Genomic DNA, 16,905 nt, shown 5'->3' with positions numbered 1-16,905 from the left:
ACATAATAAATACATCTTTAATTAAACATTATTAAGAAGACGGCAGACTTAATAGCAAGAAAACTTGAGGATTAGTTTCAAAGCCATGACTGATATTTGCTTTTTAACTTGCAAGATAACGTAAACAGTGAGTTAAAATTATAAAGATCCTTTATTTTTTCTTATTGGCTACATATGTTTAAGATTTGTCCCGATAGGAACAATGTAAAGTTTAAAGCACACTTTCACTGTACCTCAACATACTATAACGCATCCTTTTCATTGCTGTACGAGAATATTTCGTTTCTTGTTGGCCAACATATGTGAAAATATGCAATCATCTCAAATCAGTCATGCTTCAACTTGTACCATTCCACCAGTAAAATGCAAAAGTCTTGCACATGAAACATACATTGTGCAGCAGTTATGTAATGACTGTCGTTGCCATGCTGGACTAAAAATGACCTTCTTGGTATTGTAACAGAAAACTGAAGCGTGCACAAAAAAGCAGCATGCATGTGTGCTGCTCATGTGAGGGGGCATAAAGGCAGCGAGAGGTTGTAACTTTGTTGAGTTACGACTTTGAACTCTGACGAACCCCGTGGCCTGGTCAGTGTTTTCACTCTTAGCGCCGCCCCCTTCTTGACCTCCCGACCTGTCACCCCGTGACCTCGCCAATGAGCCATTTCTTAAACCACGCCCCCTTTATGAGCGTGACTGACCCTGACCTCGAGATGAACCCGACATTGCTCAACAAACACACAGAGCACAATTAAGAGAGCAGTTAAGACCCTCTCTCACATTGTCAATAGGCAGCACACCAAGCGACGGCTCTTTCATTAGCATCGATCGCAGCCGTGGGACATGTTAAAGGAAACAATCAGAGGTTTTCCATGAAGCTCTCCTCAGACGTCAACAACCAAACGACATCTGTACTGCAACGTGTGACCTGATTGTAGAGTGATAATTTGGTGGCTTTGTGTTTTTAACATCAATTTCCTCTGCCACTGCAGTGAAATGTTGTGACAAAATTGATCAAACTGCGTGTCTGAAACCTGACCGTTGGGGATTTCTTGACGTTTTCCAATCATTAACACGTTACACAACAACTTTTACAGTGAGTGGAAAAAGTTTTTAATTCAGGAAAAACAACAAAAATGACAAACAGATGAAACAATGAGCCAACTCTGATAAGCAGAAATCTGGTGTATATCTGGTGTATTGCTGATGTTTTATATTTTTAACATGTTGGATGACTGCTCCTCTGGTGAGTAATGAAATGAAAAATCCCACAAATTCCCTGTTTGCTCTGGCAGCACCACCAGTGTACCAAACCTAATGTTAACCAGGCAGCATAATACTTTAGTGTTTGGCATTGTTTCCACTGGACAGTACCAGTAGCACTAGAAGAGAGAAGTTTGGTATTCGGTTAATGGTTAACGCTTCCAAAAGGGGTCACTTTTCTAACTTCGGCTGAATCTTTGCATTTTCTTGCATAATTGACTGTTTTAACTTCTTTGTGACTCTGAACTATGGAGAAAAAAATAACTCTTTGATTATAGAGGTCACAATTGGCAGGCGGCCAATGATGACAGGTCACAAGTAGAGGTCGGAAAAGCCAAAAAGATTGGGAACCACTGTCCAGATGACGGTGACCATGCGACATCCAGAGAAAATTCAAATGAACCAGCTTCTTTTATTAGCTAAATATTATTGAGTGTCAGGTGTTAGACTGTTAACATATTAAGGATTCATTTGCATGTCTTTGTTACCAGTGGAAACATGGGAAATACTCTCAAACAAACAAACAAGCAAACTCTGTTCAGTCTAATCAAACCCACTTTCAGATGTTTACTACTCAGATCTTCCATACGTTCAAACACTTGGCATAAAGCCACCCTGAAAAAACTGAATTAAAACACTCAGCTAACAAAAAGGAAACCCTGCCAAGCAGACATAAAAACAAACCTACCATGAAATAACTTCTCGTAACAGCTTGTAACACTTTTTGTTTTAAAAGAAAACCCTAACAGACTTCACACACTTGCATACTCTGCAGCACGTGCACACGTGGAAAAGACAAGAAAAAAAAAATTAAATCACTTACAGACTGGACATGGCAGCTTTGTAACTGCAACCCTTCCTCCCTCGCTCTCTTTCGCTCTGTCATTTTCTGCATCTGTCCCTCTCACCTCCTCCTCTTTCTCCTACACTTTCCCCTCTGTGTGTCTCCTCAGACACCCTCAAGTTGTCTCTACCCTCGTCCCTCTCTGCTGATTGGCCAGCTGTGAAGTGTGTGATTTACTGGCTCCTTCACCTAACAGATGTTTAGGTGAACTTCAACAACACACACACACACACACGGTGAGCGGTGGTGTAGAGTTATGTCTGGTATCCCCAGGGCTTTAAAGGTGATGACGACACACAAAGCCAAGCTAGTGTTTACATATGTGTGTGTATACGAGATGTGTGCGTGTACTGAGGTCAAAGGTTAGGTAAGCCTCAGAGTTGACAAGGCAGTCGGATGTGTTAGGGTCGAGACCTCACATATATACACACAGGCACAAAAAAAAAGCACACATGACTGTGAAATGCAGTTACACAGCGAGTCACATGAGACAGTTTAGAGTTACAGAAAGGAAAACAGAGTGAAGTGATGTCTTTATACTGAATGTACGACATGGGAGGACACTTTTCAGTTAATACTTAAAAATAATTTACATTAAATAATTTATTTTGTCCACTAGAGGGCAGAAAACTAAGATGACAAACACAAAATGTTGACATTTAAAAGTCGTGCTAGCAAACAGTTCCCTATTTACAAATCCAGTGGTCACATGGCATCATTACCATTAATTAAAGAGTTGTATATCTGTCTATGTGAGGCCTGAAACAACTCCTGGGGAAAATATGTGTCTCTGTAGCTGCTAAATGTTCGACTTTCTTCAGCATCTAGTTGCTAACTTTGCCTGTTTTCTGTCTGGAGCTGGGCTGGTGACGTACACTGAGCTTATCAGAGTTTTATTGAGTTTGAAAAATGAAGTAAAACCAAAACTATCGATTTATCAATCAACACATGAAAATGAAAATAACAAAAGTGGCAACAAAAAAAACCTGCAGTTCTTCAAATGTCCACTTGAGACTGGCTCCAGAAGTGAGTCAGTCAACGTATTTGCCGATCTTTTGATTAGCCGGATGGCGGCGGGCGGAGCCACAGATTTTGAGCTTCAAAACAGCTCTTCAGAAACGGATATCCATTCTTTATACTATCAGTGATTGCAGCTCTATAAGCAAGCCTTAAAACACTTAATAGGTGGTGGGAGTAACAAGCACCCAGAGAAAGGTTGAAAAGAAGAGGACTGTTAAACAAATCAAGTTTTAAAATATTTAAAACAATCACATTTGTTAGGTGAGAAACACTGAACAACTGTTTTTGTCTTTTAATATGCCTGTTTGTAATTATTTCATTCATACATTTATTATGACATATGTCAATCCTCATCAGATCTTGTTTTTATGTGTCTGACTACAGAAATGAGGTTAAGGCAGTATTATATATAGTGCACCCTCTAACATATACTATATGTTATCCCCCCCTCACTCAATATTTATTTTCTTGGCTGTAACTTTAGACATGAAGTGAAAAGATGCCAGATTTATTTTTTTTTCTTCAGCTCAAAATGGAAAATACTTACAGGTTTTCCTTCGGACAGCAGTGTGGTGGGATACTGATAGGGGTGTTAACAGCTGGCTGCAGTTCAGCTGGCTGACAGAGCAAACACACACACACACACACACACACACACACACACACACAGAGGCAGAAACCTGGAACTGGTTAACCTCTGTCTCCGCCGCTGATTTCACCCTCTTCACCCCCTTCACCCTCTTCACACACACACACACACTCACGTACACACACACACTTTCTCTCGGGTTTTTCTTTCACTCCGTCACTTTGTCAATACTTTGTCTCTTTCATGGCTTTATATCTCAGTTAAGCCTCTTACCTACCTACCTATCTTTTTTCTCTATACACCTTTCCTCCTTCCATTCTTTGTTTCTTCCCTCTATGCTGCAGTATTTCTGCTCTCCTTTTCAGTCCTTCTTTATTTATATATCTTCCTTTATTTTGCTTGTCCAGTTTCCCTCCTCTGTTTATGGAAAATAGGTAAGCTCATTTTACAAGTATTACAGGGAATTTCTATTTTACGGTACTTCCACTCCACCTTATTCAGGAAATATTCTAATTTTGACCTCACTACATTTACTTGACAGCTGCTGATTATTTTGAGGATTAAGATTGAAGATTGAAGAAAACACACTGTTAAAGATCTTACAAAAAAAAAAGTGTCTTGTTCAAGCTCCTTTCTGATGTTTATGACTTGTTAGTATCTGTACCAAAGCAACTTCTCAGATGATTTGACCTAAATGTTGGTGGCCAATAGAGGTGAAAAAAGAAGCAAAGATTAGAGAATGGTCCAAAAAAAAAAAAAACACTTTTGGACTTTGCTGTCCCACTTATCATCTCATAACCCCTCAGACTTGTCTTTAGACCCTTTACAGGGGCCAGATCTTGGGTTAGGCGCTCCCAGCTGTCAGAAGTCCTGGACTACAGATACAGATGCAGCTAGAGTTAAGCTAAAGCAGCTGACCGCTAGCAACAAGTCAAACAAACAAAGCAACAAAGCCATCAGGAAACAGCAGAGCAGCCAGGGGACTTCACAGAGAAGACCAGTAAATCTTTTCTACTTAAAATAAAAGACAGTTCTATCAAACGCAAAAGGCAAATTCATCAAAATCACTGTTGCTATTGTCCAAGTTACCGAAGCTGCCGAGCCGTCAAGCATCAAGATGATAGCTGACGAATTGATGAGATTTTAAGGAGAGGACTTATTTCAGACCAAGAATGAACTGAAGAGGACGCATGAAGGGCCAGTATAAGATAAATCAGGATGTTTTTTTGAAGAGTGAATCGTGCAAAGATACTTCAGTGGAGTCTCAGACTGAGAGTTATGAGAAGAGCCTATTGATTAGTTCTCCTTTCTTTCATCACTCATGGCTTGAGATCAGTGAATGAGTCAGTAAGTGACATGACATTGCTTACAGGAAATAACACATGCTCTACCTCCTTCCGCAGTATGTCTTTCTCTTTGTTCAGCTGTCACATGCAACAGTCTGAAGACAATCTGGTATCAGTTTGACCAACGAAACTCTGGGTGTGTTTACATGTGGTTCCATTATGAATGAAAGACTTGTGTGTGTTTTTTAAAACCATCGTCTTCATTGTTGGCCTGTCAGCCTTGCTCCCTCTTCCTCTCACACACACACACTCGATGTCTGCTTCACACACTCGCACATCCTTGAATGTTTCTGTGAATAAACCTGAATGACTTTCTATCTGCTTCTCATTACCACATCCTGTCTGTCTTTGACTTTTTATGTTTTCATGCATAAACACACATCCACAGACATTAACTCACACACACACTCACTCTCTAAGTCACAGCATAGCAGCACATTTTCTTCTTGAGTGTCTTGTCTATACAGTCGTGCCAGATATTGATGATTTTACACTTCAGATCATACACCAATATAATTATTAATAGCTGATTATTTTCGCCACATTGGTGGCAAACTCTGCCACTGTGTGCTGTTTGTTGCTTGCAGATAGCACAGAGTGGGTTTTTAGACATTTTCACTGAAAACGATATTAATGAGAGTGGTGAGAGTGTTGTGGGTTAAAACAAAACAATGGGTTAATAAATATTATAAATATTTGTGGAGCTGAGTGGGACTGCAGAGTTGGCAGTTAACTCTCTGAGGGTTTTTGACTACAAGTCTTTCTCATAAAAGATGGCATGTTGAATTAAAAATATTGATTATAGTTCCTTTAAATACTAGTTAAAAACAGTGTTGTGGTGCTGTGGTTAACCTACTTTGGTTAATGTTTGAAACGACGTCTCGTTAAATAATTTTGAGTCCAAATTCCTTCAGAAGAGCCCCACGCATAAAAGACATTTTTGTCCATCCAGCAAACTGTAAATCATCGAAGTATTTAGAAATAAATCACAGTGGGGCGTCGATTAGCTCAGTCGGTAGAGCATCCGCCCCATTTCACTCTCCACATTCTTGTCACTCTTCAGCTGTCTCTGTCAAAAAAAAAAGCTTGAAAAAGGCCAAAAAAAATCTTTAAAAAAAGAAAAAAAGAAATATATCACAGTTGTTTTTGTCATTTAACTAAATGTTGTTTCAAATCTTTCTCTATGTAATTCACTAAATATTTAAAATCTACTGAATTTATGGCCTAATTCTCACAAACAACAGAAGTCTTTTAAAATGTGTAGTATATGAAGGTGAACTTCATTCTCAGAAATATTTATTAGGCCGTGATCTCGTTGGCCTCAATGCTAGCTATCGCCTTTGGTTAGCAAACAAGCAATAAAGTTAGAAATATTTAGATAAAAGTAATGAGGCAAATGGCCTCCAAGCCTGCACAGTGAAACCTTTTCAGATGATCCAGAACGTGGTGGCATGCCTGGTCTTCAACCACCTACTTGAATGTCCTCATACAGACATATGTTACCTCCTCCAATGGAGGCCTGGCTCTGCCAGCTGTACGCTCAGGGCAATCCAAACTTTTCTCATCTGTTGTTCCCTGTTGGTGGAACATCCTACCAGTATCAGATCAGGGACGTCCAACGCTACCTTCAAAAACCTCCTGAAGACCTCCAGCTCTTCAAAGACAACCTTCTCTCCAACAATACCAACAACTCGACATGATAAATCTATCCCCTCTACAACTGGACCTTGATTCTATGTGAGCACTGTCACACTGTACCTTGAGTGTTTTTTTCTTTTTGTAAGTCACTTTGGATAAAAGCGTCAGCTTAATGAATAAATGTAAATTAAATCTTCTGCCATGTGGGAGCAATACAAATGCAAAGTTGACCACCTAAATGAAAACAGAACAAAGAGACCAAGACTAAACATCAACAATTTCTGGATCACTATGAATCGATCTGACAGGCCTGTTTTATATCAACGTTAAAGTGATAAAGTGTACCACTTCTGCACTTCAGGGCACAACATGTCAAAAATAAACCAAAGTTCCTCAAAAACGACAAATGGTGCATGACAGCCAAGGACTATTTTCACTTTGAATGGTTCATCACTTTGTTAAGTGTTGAGTAAGTGAATGAAAATGGAAAACCACAGTTCCTCTTTCACTGGCTCACTGTGGGTCTGTCACAAGGGAAGTCTACTCCCTTCCAGTGTAAACAAATACACAGCACAGAGTCTTAATGAAGGGTGGGAAGACTGTAAGACAAGAGTGTGTGATTAAAGCTGGAAAAAATGTCTACGCAGAGTGTAAATTCAGAAAAGCTGATGATAAAAATATCTGTGAAAACGTGTGTGTGTGTTTTCAGTGGTTTGTTTTTGTTTCGTCAAAGTACCTACAGGTTGATTCAAACATTATATGTTTTAAATATGAAGAGAGTAAAGTGTCTCTGTTATGTTAGTAGTTACATGTAATGATCTAGTTATTGTTTAACTAAGAATATTTCATTATGCAAGGTTTCTTCAGGCATAAGTTAAGACCTTTTAAAGACCTTGTTGAAACCATATAATGCAATTTAATAATATAATTAACCAAGATAAATGGTGTAACATTGATGGGTGGAGTAAGAAAATAAAAATTTACTAAAACAGACACTCTTGTCTAATTATTAGTTGATTATTTGAGCAGCGGTGGTGGCAGCAGTAGCAGCAAATGAAAGCAGAGCTCTAAGGCTGCATTCAGACAGGATCAGGCGCTGTGTTGTACTGAATGTGACTGTGAAACAATCAGGAAATAACTTTTTATTTTGTTGATTAACCAACTTTATTGATGCCGGCGCTTGCTCACTCTCATTCACTGTCTGCGTCTCTCAACCAACCTTGCTCAAACCAAACTTCTTTTTGCCTCAACTAATGTAAACTAGGAGCCAGACTCAGATTTAGAAGCTGGTAGATGAAATAAACAAAGCCAGAACGCAACAGGTAGAGTATTTAGAGTTTAAATAGTCTCGGTTTCATTCAGACATTTCAGGCTGACTGTGGAGGTTTGACCACTTTGATCGTATTCGCGCCAAAACATACGACCCTCACTCAAATGAATGAACACCCTGCGTTTTCACCACAGTTTTTGCCGGATCCTGCCTGAATGCGGCCTGAGGTGAGCGGCGCAGCATGCAGCAAAAGAGTGAACATAAACACACGGCCATGTTGCATAAATGTGTGTATTGGATATATGCCACGTGAGCATAACTGAACTAACTTCTTTTAATAGTACAAATAATCTTCAATAGCTTTATGACTGCTCTCTTATTTTATTAGAGTTAAAAGAACATTTGACAAAAGAACAGCAGGTTAATATCCCTAACACATGAAACTGTTAATCATGTTAACATTTTAGCATTACTGCCACACTGAGCCAAGTGTTGTGTAGGTTGATTTCATTTCACAAGGGGACTTCCCTTTTAAATGACAACTCATTACTACACAGAGCAAACCAATTTGCACATACGTCAGCCACGTAAACTTTTACAGCAGCGTTTACGTGAAAAATGGCTCCAAACAATAACAAAAAAAAGCTTCCATGTTACTGTAGCTATAATTTCACACAGACAGAGACCTGTTTCTCTCCCACCTCCATCTTCCAGCGGCTGAGCCATTCTTCTCTCTGTCTCCTGCTGATGTAGTACGGATCTCCAGCCTGGAAAGTCACTCTGGGTACCGGCCTCCTCCGCAGCCTCCCAGTCTCACCCTGAATATACATTTTTAGAAAAAAGTTGTTACATGCTTGCTCTTAAATCTGCTTGTACTATGAGATTTTTTTTTTCTTGGATGTTAAAAAAAACACACAAAAAAACAGAAGCTGGGTAGCAACTGGGTTTCTCACCTCTCTGGGGGAGTCGCAGTTTCTGTCGTCTGGCTCGTCTGCAGGAGAAGAAAAGGTACAGGAAATGGCCCATTTGTACAGATTTAACAAGAGCTTTAATGAGGAGGTAAAGTCATGGTTTTCATCACTTTGCCCTGGCATCCATATTTGAAGCTGAAATGCCTTCTGCAATCTGGAAGTTATTTGACTTTAAATTAAAATTTCAGACTTATCAGACTTGAAGCATCTAAAATGCACAAAAAAGCTGTTGTTTACAGATCTTAATAACTTTATATATGAGCAAGAATTATACGGCTTTGTATTAAATCTATACCCTTATTCTTCTCTTCTCTTTGCTCTAGTTTCCGCCGCCCACGCTTCTTGCGAGGGGAGGGGGAGGGCTCAGGCTCCTCAGGCGGGGTTGGCGGGGCGTTTGCACAGGGGTCAGAGGTCGCCATCTCCTGGGAAACAGACGGAGAACAGTCTAGGTCTGAGAAAACTGCTGCTGGCCCTTGTCTAGACTCATCAAAGGACTCCACAGACATTATAACGATACACACACCCGTACAGGCCTTATACACAAACACACACACACACACAATCAAAGAGCTACTGCAATACACGCACATACCTATTAGTCTGCCCTTGTTAGTACAATGCAGAGCAGGTAGTGTGTCTGCGTAGGATCAGTATAATAAACACCCACAGCTCCCATTAACACACACACACACTTATGAGATGAGAAGGGGAGCTGATGTCGTTAACAGTGCTAATGATTAATGAGCATGTGTGTGTGTTAAATGTTGCTAAAATTACATATAATCTACCTAAAAAAAAATATTGTTGGTGACAGTACGTTGTTTGTTTACTCCTGTGTCTATAATCCAGTCTCTGATTCAATGGCTTATCCGTTAGCTCAGCAGAATTAATGCTAAACTCTGATCATGTGTCCCCTCTAAAACGCCAGCAGGGTTTTTATGTGTGTGTCGCTAACAGCTGAACAAGTTTTATAGATTGGTAGTTGGAAAGAGGAGAGCAGGGGTGAATGTCAAGCTCAAAGGCTAGCTACCGTTAGCTGGGGCTAACAAGCCCACAAAGGCTGTAATGAGCAGGTGAGAAGGTCTGTAAAAAAACCTGAGAACACAAAAGGTGACTAAAAAGGCCTCAGGGGCAAACTTAACTATACACCAGCACACACTTTTAACACTTGGTACTTAAACAGGAACAAGGTTTTTGAAACATAGGTGGTGTTGGGTGTCTCAAAGGCTTTTAGTGCCCAAAACTTTCCCACCTACACACAAACATTTAGATTTTGTGTTAATGTGCGCTTGGTGAGAGTGTGCATGTACAGTTTAAGGCCATTTATTTACCACTGCATCAACCTAGTTAAAGTCAAGCTCTAAAGGAAGTAGGATTTTTATGTCTCCAAGCTGCATTACGGTAAAACCCACCCAGGCACGTCTGTCATTGGACTTTTTTTGCCAACCGGACTTTGTTAACTTGCTCAAATTTGGTAATTTTTCTGGTTCATGTGCTTCTAAGAGTTAAATAGTTTCCCTTTTGGCTGTTTTTTTACGATCATAAGTTTGCACAGGGTGTTTTATTTTGAAATTACACTGGATTCTCGATGTGGTTTATGTGTCTGACTTCTCGCCAGCTCAAACTGCTCTGTGCAGATTGATGCGGAGACCACTGACAGTATAAAGAATGGACAGACACCAAGCTCGCCATGTTAGCTTCACTGCTTCTTCCACCTCTGGCCTAATCTAGAAATCAGCAAAGACGTGAATCATCAGTGGAGCTGAAGCGGGCTGAACGACGACTGGGTGCTCAAACAAGCCATCTGTTACAGCACCTACCTGTCAATCAAAGCGGCCATGCTGTTTATTCTGCATAACCTTAAGCCTTAATATAATTTGAACAGGTGAGTTCTATAAAAATTCAGCCTCAGTACAGTTGCTTTTTTTTTTGTACCAGGCTGTAAACATGTTTATTTCTGCTGTGAAGTTGGACATTTTAACATGAGGGCCTATGGAGACTGACTCGTTCTGTAGCCAGCTTCAAGTGGACGTTTGAGGTACTGCAGTTTTTTGGAACTTCTGTATAGGCTTCACTTCACAGACATGAAGGTTGGCGCTTGGTAGAGACTCACTTAAGGGACGCTTCTGAAACAGACCCCGGCATTACTGGTGGAGTTTGAAAAAGTGACTAGAATGGCCACGATTAGCTCCGGCAGAACACGTCACATCTGTGCTCGGAGGAATTTAAATGGCCTTCAGGTGACAGTACATCCCTTCAGCTCTAAATTTAATTTCTGTTGTTGTTTGTTTTTGTTTTTTTTACTTACATTACTGCACTATGATACAGCTGGCAGCAGATAACCAATTACATCTCATCAGCTTTCACTAAAAGTGTGTAAAAATGTAGAAATTATTAGCAGAGAAGCTGTGTGTGTGTGAAAAGCAACAGGACAAACACTGGGAAATGAACTGCTGAAACAAAAAGTGACTTGACTGTAAAAAAAACAACATATTTGTGTTTATAGCATTTCATAGACTCCATAAATTGCAGGAAGCGTAAAAAAAAAAAGCACAACACATTCAAACTAAATAACTCAAAGCAGTCAACTAAATTCAACCACTTAAGTCAAGTGGTTGAAATCAGTGTAAAACTTAAAGCTACATAAAAAATAAACCAGGGTTTGCTTTGTTATAAATTAGCTGTGCGCACAAAAACAATCAAAATCATGAAAAGCATGAATTAACCGAGATGAAAGTTTCTTTAAAATTAAAAATTAAAATGAGTGCACCAGCGTCTATCGTGTGCACATGCAATGCCATCACGTGCCCTCGATGTGAACACGTGGCCTTAGCTTTTCTTGTTTTTTAACCCCAAGCTGAACTTTCAAGCTGCATTAAGCAATTTTTTAACATTAGAAAAGACTACAGCTCCTACGGCTAACTTTTAAGCAAACAACTGACTACTTACACATTCAGCAGAAACAGAGGAATCTGGACTTGCAGTCATCTTTTTGGTCACATGTCGAATGTAAATCAGCCCTGGTTTGGTCCACCAACTCCTGAGAAAAATATCTGGATGTCTTTGGATTGCTATATGATTCGACGTTTCTTCAGCCACAACGCCTCTCCGCCATTTTGCGCTTAAAACAGGAAGTGTACAATCGGCTTGTGTGTGAGCTGACTGTACACTTCCTTTTATGAGAGCAGGTGCATTTGTTGGGTTTCATTTAGGCCGGTGAACCAAAACTATGACCTCAATGCGGCGGCTGCAGACTACAATGTTGATTCACAAGAGATTCACTGGATTCAGTATGACTGTCAAAGAATTACTTAATGCAGCTTTAAAGTTGTACTGAGAGAGTTTATCTTGTATTTTAAGACATTTTCAGGCTGCCTTTAACAGCAGTCATGATTAAGTTTAAACCCACACACATACACACACAGTACCTCCTGCATGTAAACTGGTGGTTTACGTTGTCTTACGTTGTCACCTTTTCAAACAACTCCTCGCTGACCTGCACTTCCTCTTCTAACCTCGATCTTGAATGACAGAGAGTGTGGAAAGTACCTGACTTCACTGGCTCTAACCTAAGCTGTGTAGCACAATATAGTGATCCAGCGATGGGCGGTTTTTAAGGTTTGGATGAAACTTTGATGATACCCAAGGGAAGGTTGAAGAGAGAACAGGATGTAGCAAACAATAAAACAATAGTGCACCAAAAATAATAAAAAATAAGCAATCACAACAAGCTAATGGAGCAAATACATATAGATCAGCCAATATGTATTGTAGGTGTTTCCAATATCAGACGGAGGTAAGACAAATGTGCACAGCAGGCACTTTTTATTTCACTTATTACTCGTGGTTCACATCGCTGTAGTCGTGAATCTCCTCCAGATTACGCCTTGAAGAGTATGTCTCAGCTTTGCATCATAGCCCGTCTGAAAAAAAATAAATAAATAACACCCTCTAGAGGAAGAGCTACTTTATTATCTTTCCTTTGTTTGCCTCAGGTTTGCGAGCTAACTACATATAGCTACTGTGGCCGTGTTGGTCAAAGTAGCTATCTGTAGTTGCTTTTCTAACAAAGTTTAATAAGACAAAGGTAATCTAACAGTGGTGGAAAATCACAAACAAGATGATTCCTGAAGCATTTACTCAAAGATTGTTGTCTCTAATGATTATTCTGCAGTCTACCGAGGTGTGATTATCCTCAAAGATAGCAACTCTACAACTACACTGCAGTTTATTAGGTTCATTGCAACAGTTCTGCATTAAATCACCACAAAGGTTATAATGTTGAAACTGTTTTATAAGAGGTGTTCATTGAACTGTGTAGTCATTTTGGAGGCTGAAGTTTGTGATGATGTTGAATTGTACAATATTCTATAAAGGCTGCGGCTAATTATTTTCACTATCGAATAACCTTGATTAATCATTTCAACGTTCAAGGGCCTTTTATAATGTCCTACAAGCCCAAGGTACAGTCTTCAAAAGCATTTTTTTGTCTCACCACCAGCCCAAAACATGATGATATTCAGTTTAATATCATGTATCACAAAGAAAAGGAAAGAAATCCCACATTTAATAAGATGGAACCATTAAATATTTGTCCTTTTTTGCCAAGGAAATGTCTGTTATGTCCAATGAAAACATGAAAAACTCCTCTTTGTATAACCTCAATAAAATCCAGTAACACTAAACTACACAAATGGATTATACATGAAAATCTATGCTGACACACTCACACACAGAAAAACAGTCGAGCAGATTTTCTTTAGCTTAAAAACCACTAAGATTAAATCTTATTTAACTACTTTAATAGTAGATTTCTCAGTTAAGTGACTCTGAATAGCCAGATTAAGGAAATTATTCAACTAATCTGACTTCCTCCACCACCTGAGGTTAGAAAGCTCTGTGTGGTTTGCAGAAGATGTTTAAGTTAATTAATACAGGACCTCAACACAACACAAGCTCGGTTACAGTTTCTTAAGGTTGATTCATTTTTGGCTCAAAAGAAGCTAGTTTTTTTTTTTATCTTTCAGCCGCAAGTCATGACACTTCTTGTCAAACACTGCAAACACAACCACAGTTGTTCCACAATGTTTCTGTGACCTTTTGCGGTTTGGGCACAAAAACACCAGAAGAAACCAAACGAAGCTGCATACATGCCGAGATCAAACGGTTATCAAGTCATGCTTAGTCCAAGTTAAGATCTTTTTCCAGTTCCAGTAAGTAGTTTAGTTATTAGTGTGCATGAAAAGTTTCATTATTTAGATCACATTTTACTGTGGTTGTGAGGGGACTTTCATGCAAAAGTATTGTATAAATGTCAGGGGGAAGGTGCCAATAATAAAAAACATTATTCCGACTGTACTACTTTAAAATCTTTAAGTAAAAAGTCACGAGTGCAACACACATGCATAAAAAAACCACCAGCTGCTCCGCACATGGGAGCGAAACGAGGGAGTGAGGAAAGAAAGAGGAAGAGACCGACACCTATCCGACAACGTGCAGCCTTGTGAACACACAAAAATAAATAAATAGCAGCTAGAATAAATAAGAAACCATGAGATGGAGGCTTGAAATAGTTAAGGACCGTTGAGCTTTCCGTGAAACTGTCACCATTACTGTTATAATGTGTCTGTGTGTGTGTATTTAGTGCAGTGTGTTTGTGTAAATTGTGTGTTGTCTGTAATGGAGTTGGTGTCTGCTCCACCCTGAGCTCCACACAATGCCTCTATTCCTGGATGCACTCTGCTGTGTGTGTGTGTGTGTGTGTGTGTGTGTGGTAATGGATAACATACGGTTGGCTGGGTAAAGATGCTTCTGGCTATACTAGTACTATCATTGATTACTAAGACAACTTCTCAGACAATTACTGCTGCTGCTACTAACTACTTTTACTGACACTCGTGCTGCTGTGTACTTCTTTAACCTCTGCTACTAGTACGATACTTTGACTATTATTCAACAGCCACTATCGATACTAATGCTTATATTTTCATGTTTAAAAAGCAGCAACCTCTGTGGCTATGAACTGCAGTTCCTCAAACATCCACTTGAGGCTGGCTACAGAATGAGTCAGTCTCCATAAGTCCCCATGTTCAAATGTCCAACTTCACAGCAGAAATAAACATGTTTACAGCCTGGTACAAAAACCAGTTTTGGTCTCTGTTGCTAATTTCCCCGTTCATGACAACTGTACTGAGTCTAAATTTTTATAGAACTCACCTGTTCAAATAATATTAAGGCTTAAAGTTATGCCACTTTGATTGACAGGGAGGTGCTGTTACAGATGGCTTATTTAAAAGGAACCATTCAACCTGCCTCAGGTTTGCAGATGATCACGATTTATAGATTAGTCGAGAAGCTGCCACACAGAGCCACCACACACTAGGCTTACTGCTCTTCAGAAACCTGTGGGCGACGTCACAGGTACGCTGCCCATTCTTTATACTCTCAGTGCTCAAGACCTATGTTTATTATTATAATTATTATTATTATTAATGCCATGATTCCAAATGCTGCTAATACTATTATTAAAACTATTACACCGTTACCATTACTTATGATTACAATTACTCCTACTATTACTACTAACTTCTAAAGACTTTACAGCATGATACACAAAATTAATTATAGTTATTTCTAATGGTTAGAAACAAAAAAGTATTGATATAAAAGGATTGTATTGAGTCTTAGGGAGAAATGAGCCTACTTCTCTGTTGATTCATGACCTCAGTAAACAGTTTCTTCATGAGTTTATGGTCTCAAGCTCTAGTTTCAAGTCTTCTCACATACAGCATGATGTTTAAATTTGTAAATTATGGATCTTGTGATTGACAGCTCAACAAAACTGAGATCAAACTGGGCACTGCTGATCAAATATGAACCAAGATCACTGCACTGCCTCATTATTTTAGTTGTTTGGCTGTAATATGAGAATGTTTATGACCACACAGGATGTCATTGTTTTCCTGCCCTGAAAAACAACCGCAACTCACCCACCAGTGACACACTCTCATCCAAATATTACCACTACAGGTAGCTACTGCAACTACAATAGCACCAATACTACTGCTACTCCAGCAACTACAGTAAATATTACTATCTTTACAACTACTGCTCTCATTTTATCTTTTAATAATAGCGTTACAAATACTACTAGTGCTACTATCTCTACTACTGCCATTACCAGTGCCTAAATAAGTCTAATACTACTGTTTCTCCTGCAGAACTGTTGTAACAGCCACTGACACGCAGACCTTTTGTTTCATGTCACACGTATGTTTTGACTCCAGACATGTGTTTGTTATACGTGCACATTTGTGTGTGTGTGTGTGTGTACTTGACAGGACTCACATTAATCCTGCCTCCCTTGTCAGAGCTCAGACATCAAAGCATGATCAGACCTGCTATACTGCACACACGAATGCACACACTCTCTCTCACAGTAGTTCACTCAGTCCTCCTCTCTGTCTGGGGTTGTTTGATCAGCTATATTGACTTGCTGATTTGACCACAGAGTTCAGTGAGCACAAAGACAGACACACACACACACACACACACAGAGGTGAGCGATAAGAGGATGAATGAAGGGAGAATTATGGAGGAGAGGAGCTGCCAAAGACCTCAAGAAGAAATATACAGTATGGTGTCCTTACAGTAATAATACAGCTCTGTAACAGCACTCACATCTTTCTACTGCTGGATTAAAGGTGATTGGAAGGTTGCCAGTTCAAACCTCCAGTCGAACTCACGCAGAGGGAGTAAAGTAACACGTTCACCTTGTGTAAAATTAACGGTTTCCAACTCACTCGGCACAAGTGGGCACTGACTACATTACAGAAACACCGCTGAAAGCTGCTAACATTTACTCATAAACATGCACAAAGTAAAAATCCAGCAACCTGTGCAGGTATCTTCAAGTTTTTATCCTCACTGACCAACTTAATCTACGTAATCAACCTTTCTTTCCG

At 39.5% G+C, this 16,905-nt stretch overlaps 1 protein-coding gene across 15 annotated transcripts in view; it reads right to left on the bottom strand.

Annotated features, from left to right (window-relative positions):
• Nucleotides 1-16,905, bottom strand: part of LOC104926135 (DNA (cytosine-5)-methyltransferase 3A) — a 54,390-nt gene that overhangs the window by 22,306 nt on the left and 15,179 nt on the right. For 11 of the 15 annotated variants that reach the window (XM_027283966.1, XM_027283974.1, XM_027283975.1 and 8 more), the window contains exons 4-6: nucleotides 9,237-9,363; nucleotides 8,924-8,961; nucleotides 8,657-8,788 (exon numbers count right to left, since the gene is read on the bottom strand). The exons of 1 other annotated variant lie outside the window; for it this stretch is intronic. In XM_027283966.1, the coding sequence (XP_027139767.1) occupies nucleotides 8,657-8,788; nucleotides 8,924-8,961; nucleotides 9,237-9,363 (297 nt within the window). Of the gene's footprint in view, nucleotides 1-8,656; nucleotides 8,789-8,923; nucleotides 8,962-9,236; nucleotides 9,364-11,890; nucleotides 12,088-16,905 lie in introns of those variants that run through there. 3 more of the 15 variants (XM_027283972.1, XM_027283978.1, XM_027283979.1) reach the window with 2 other exon arrangements.

The sequence above is a fragment of the Larimichthys crocea genome, chromosome XI (assembly GCF_000972845.2).
Source record: "Larimichthys crocea isolate SSNF chromosome XI, L_crocea_2.0, whole genome shotgun sequence".
Lineage (NCBI taxonomy): Eukaryota > Metazoa > Chordata > Actinopteri > Sciaenidae > Larimichthys > Larimichthys crocea.
The sequence above is the reverse complement of the archived record's forward strand: the minus strand, read 5'-3'. Positions and strand labels throughout refer to the sequence as shown.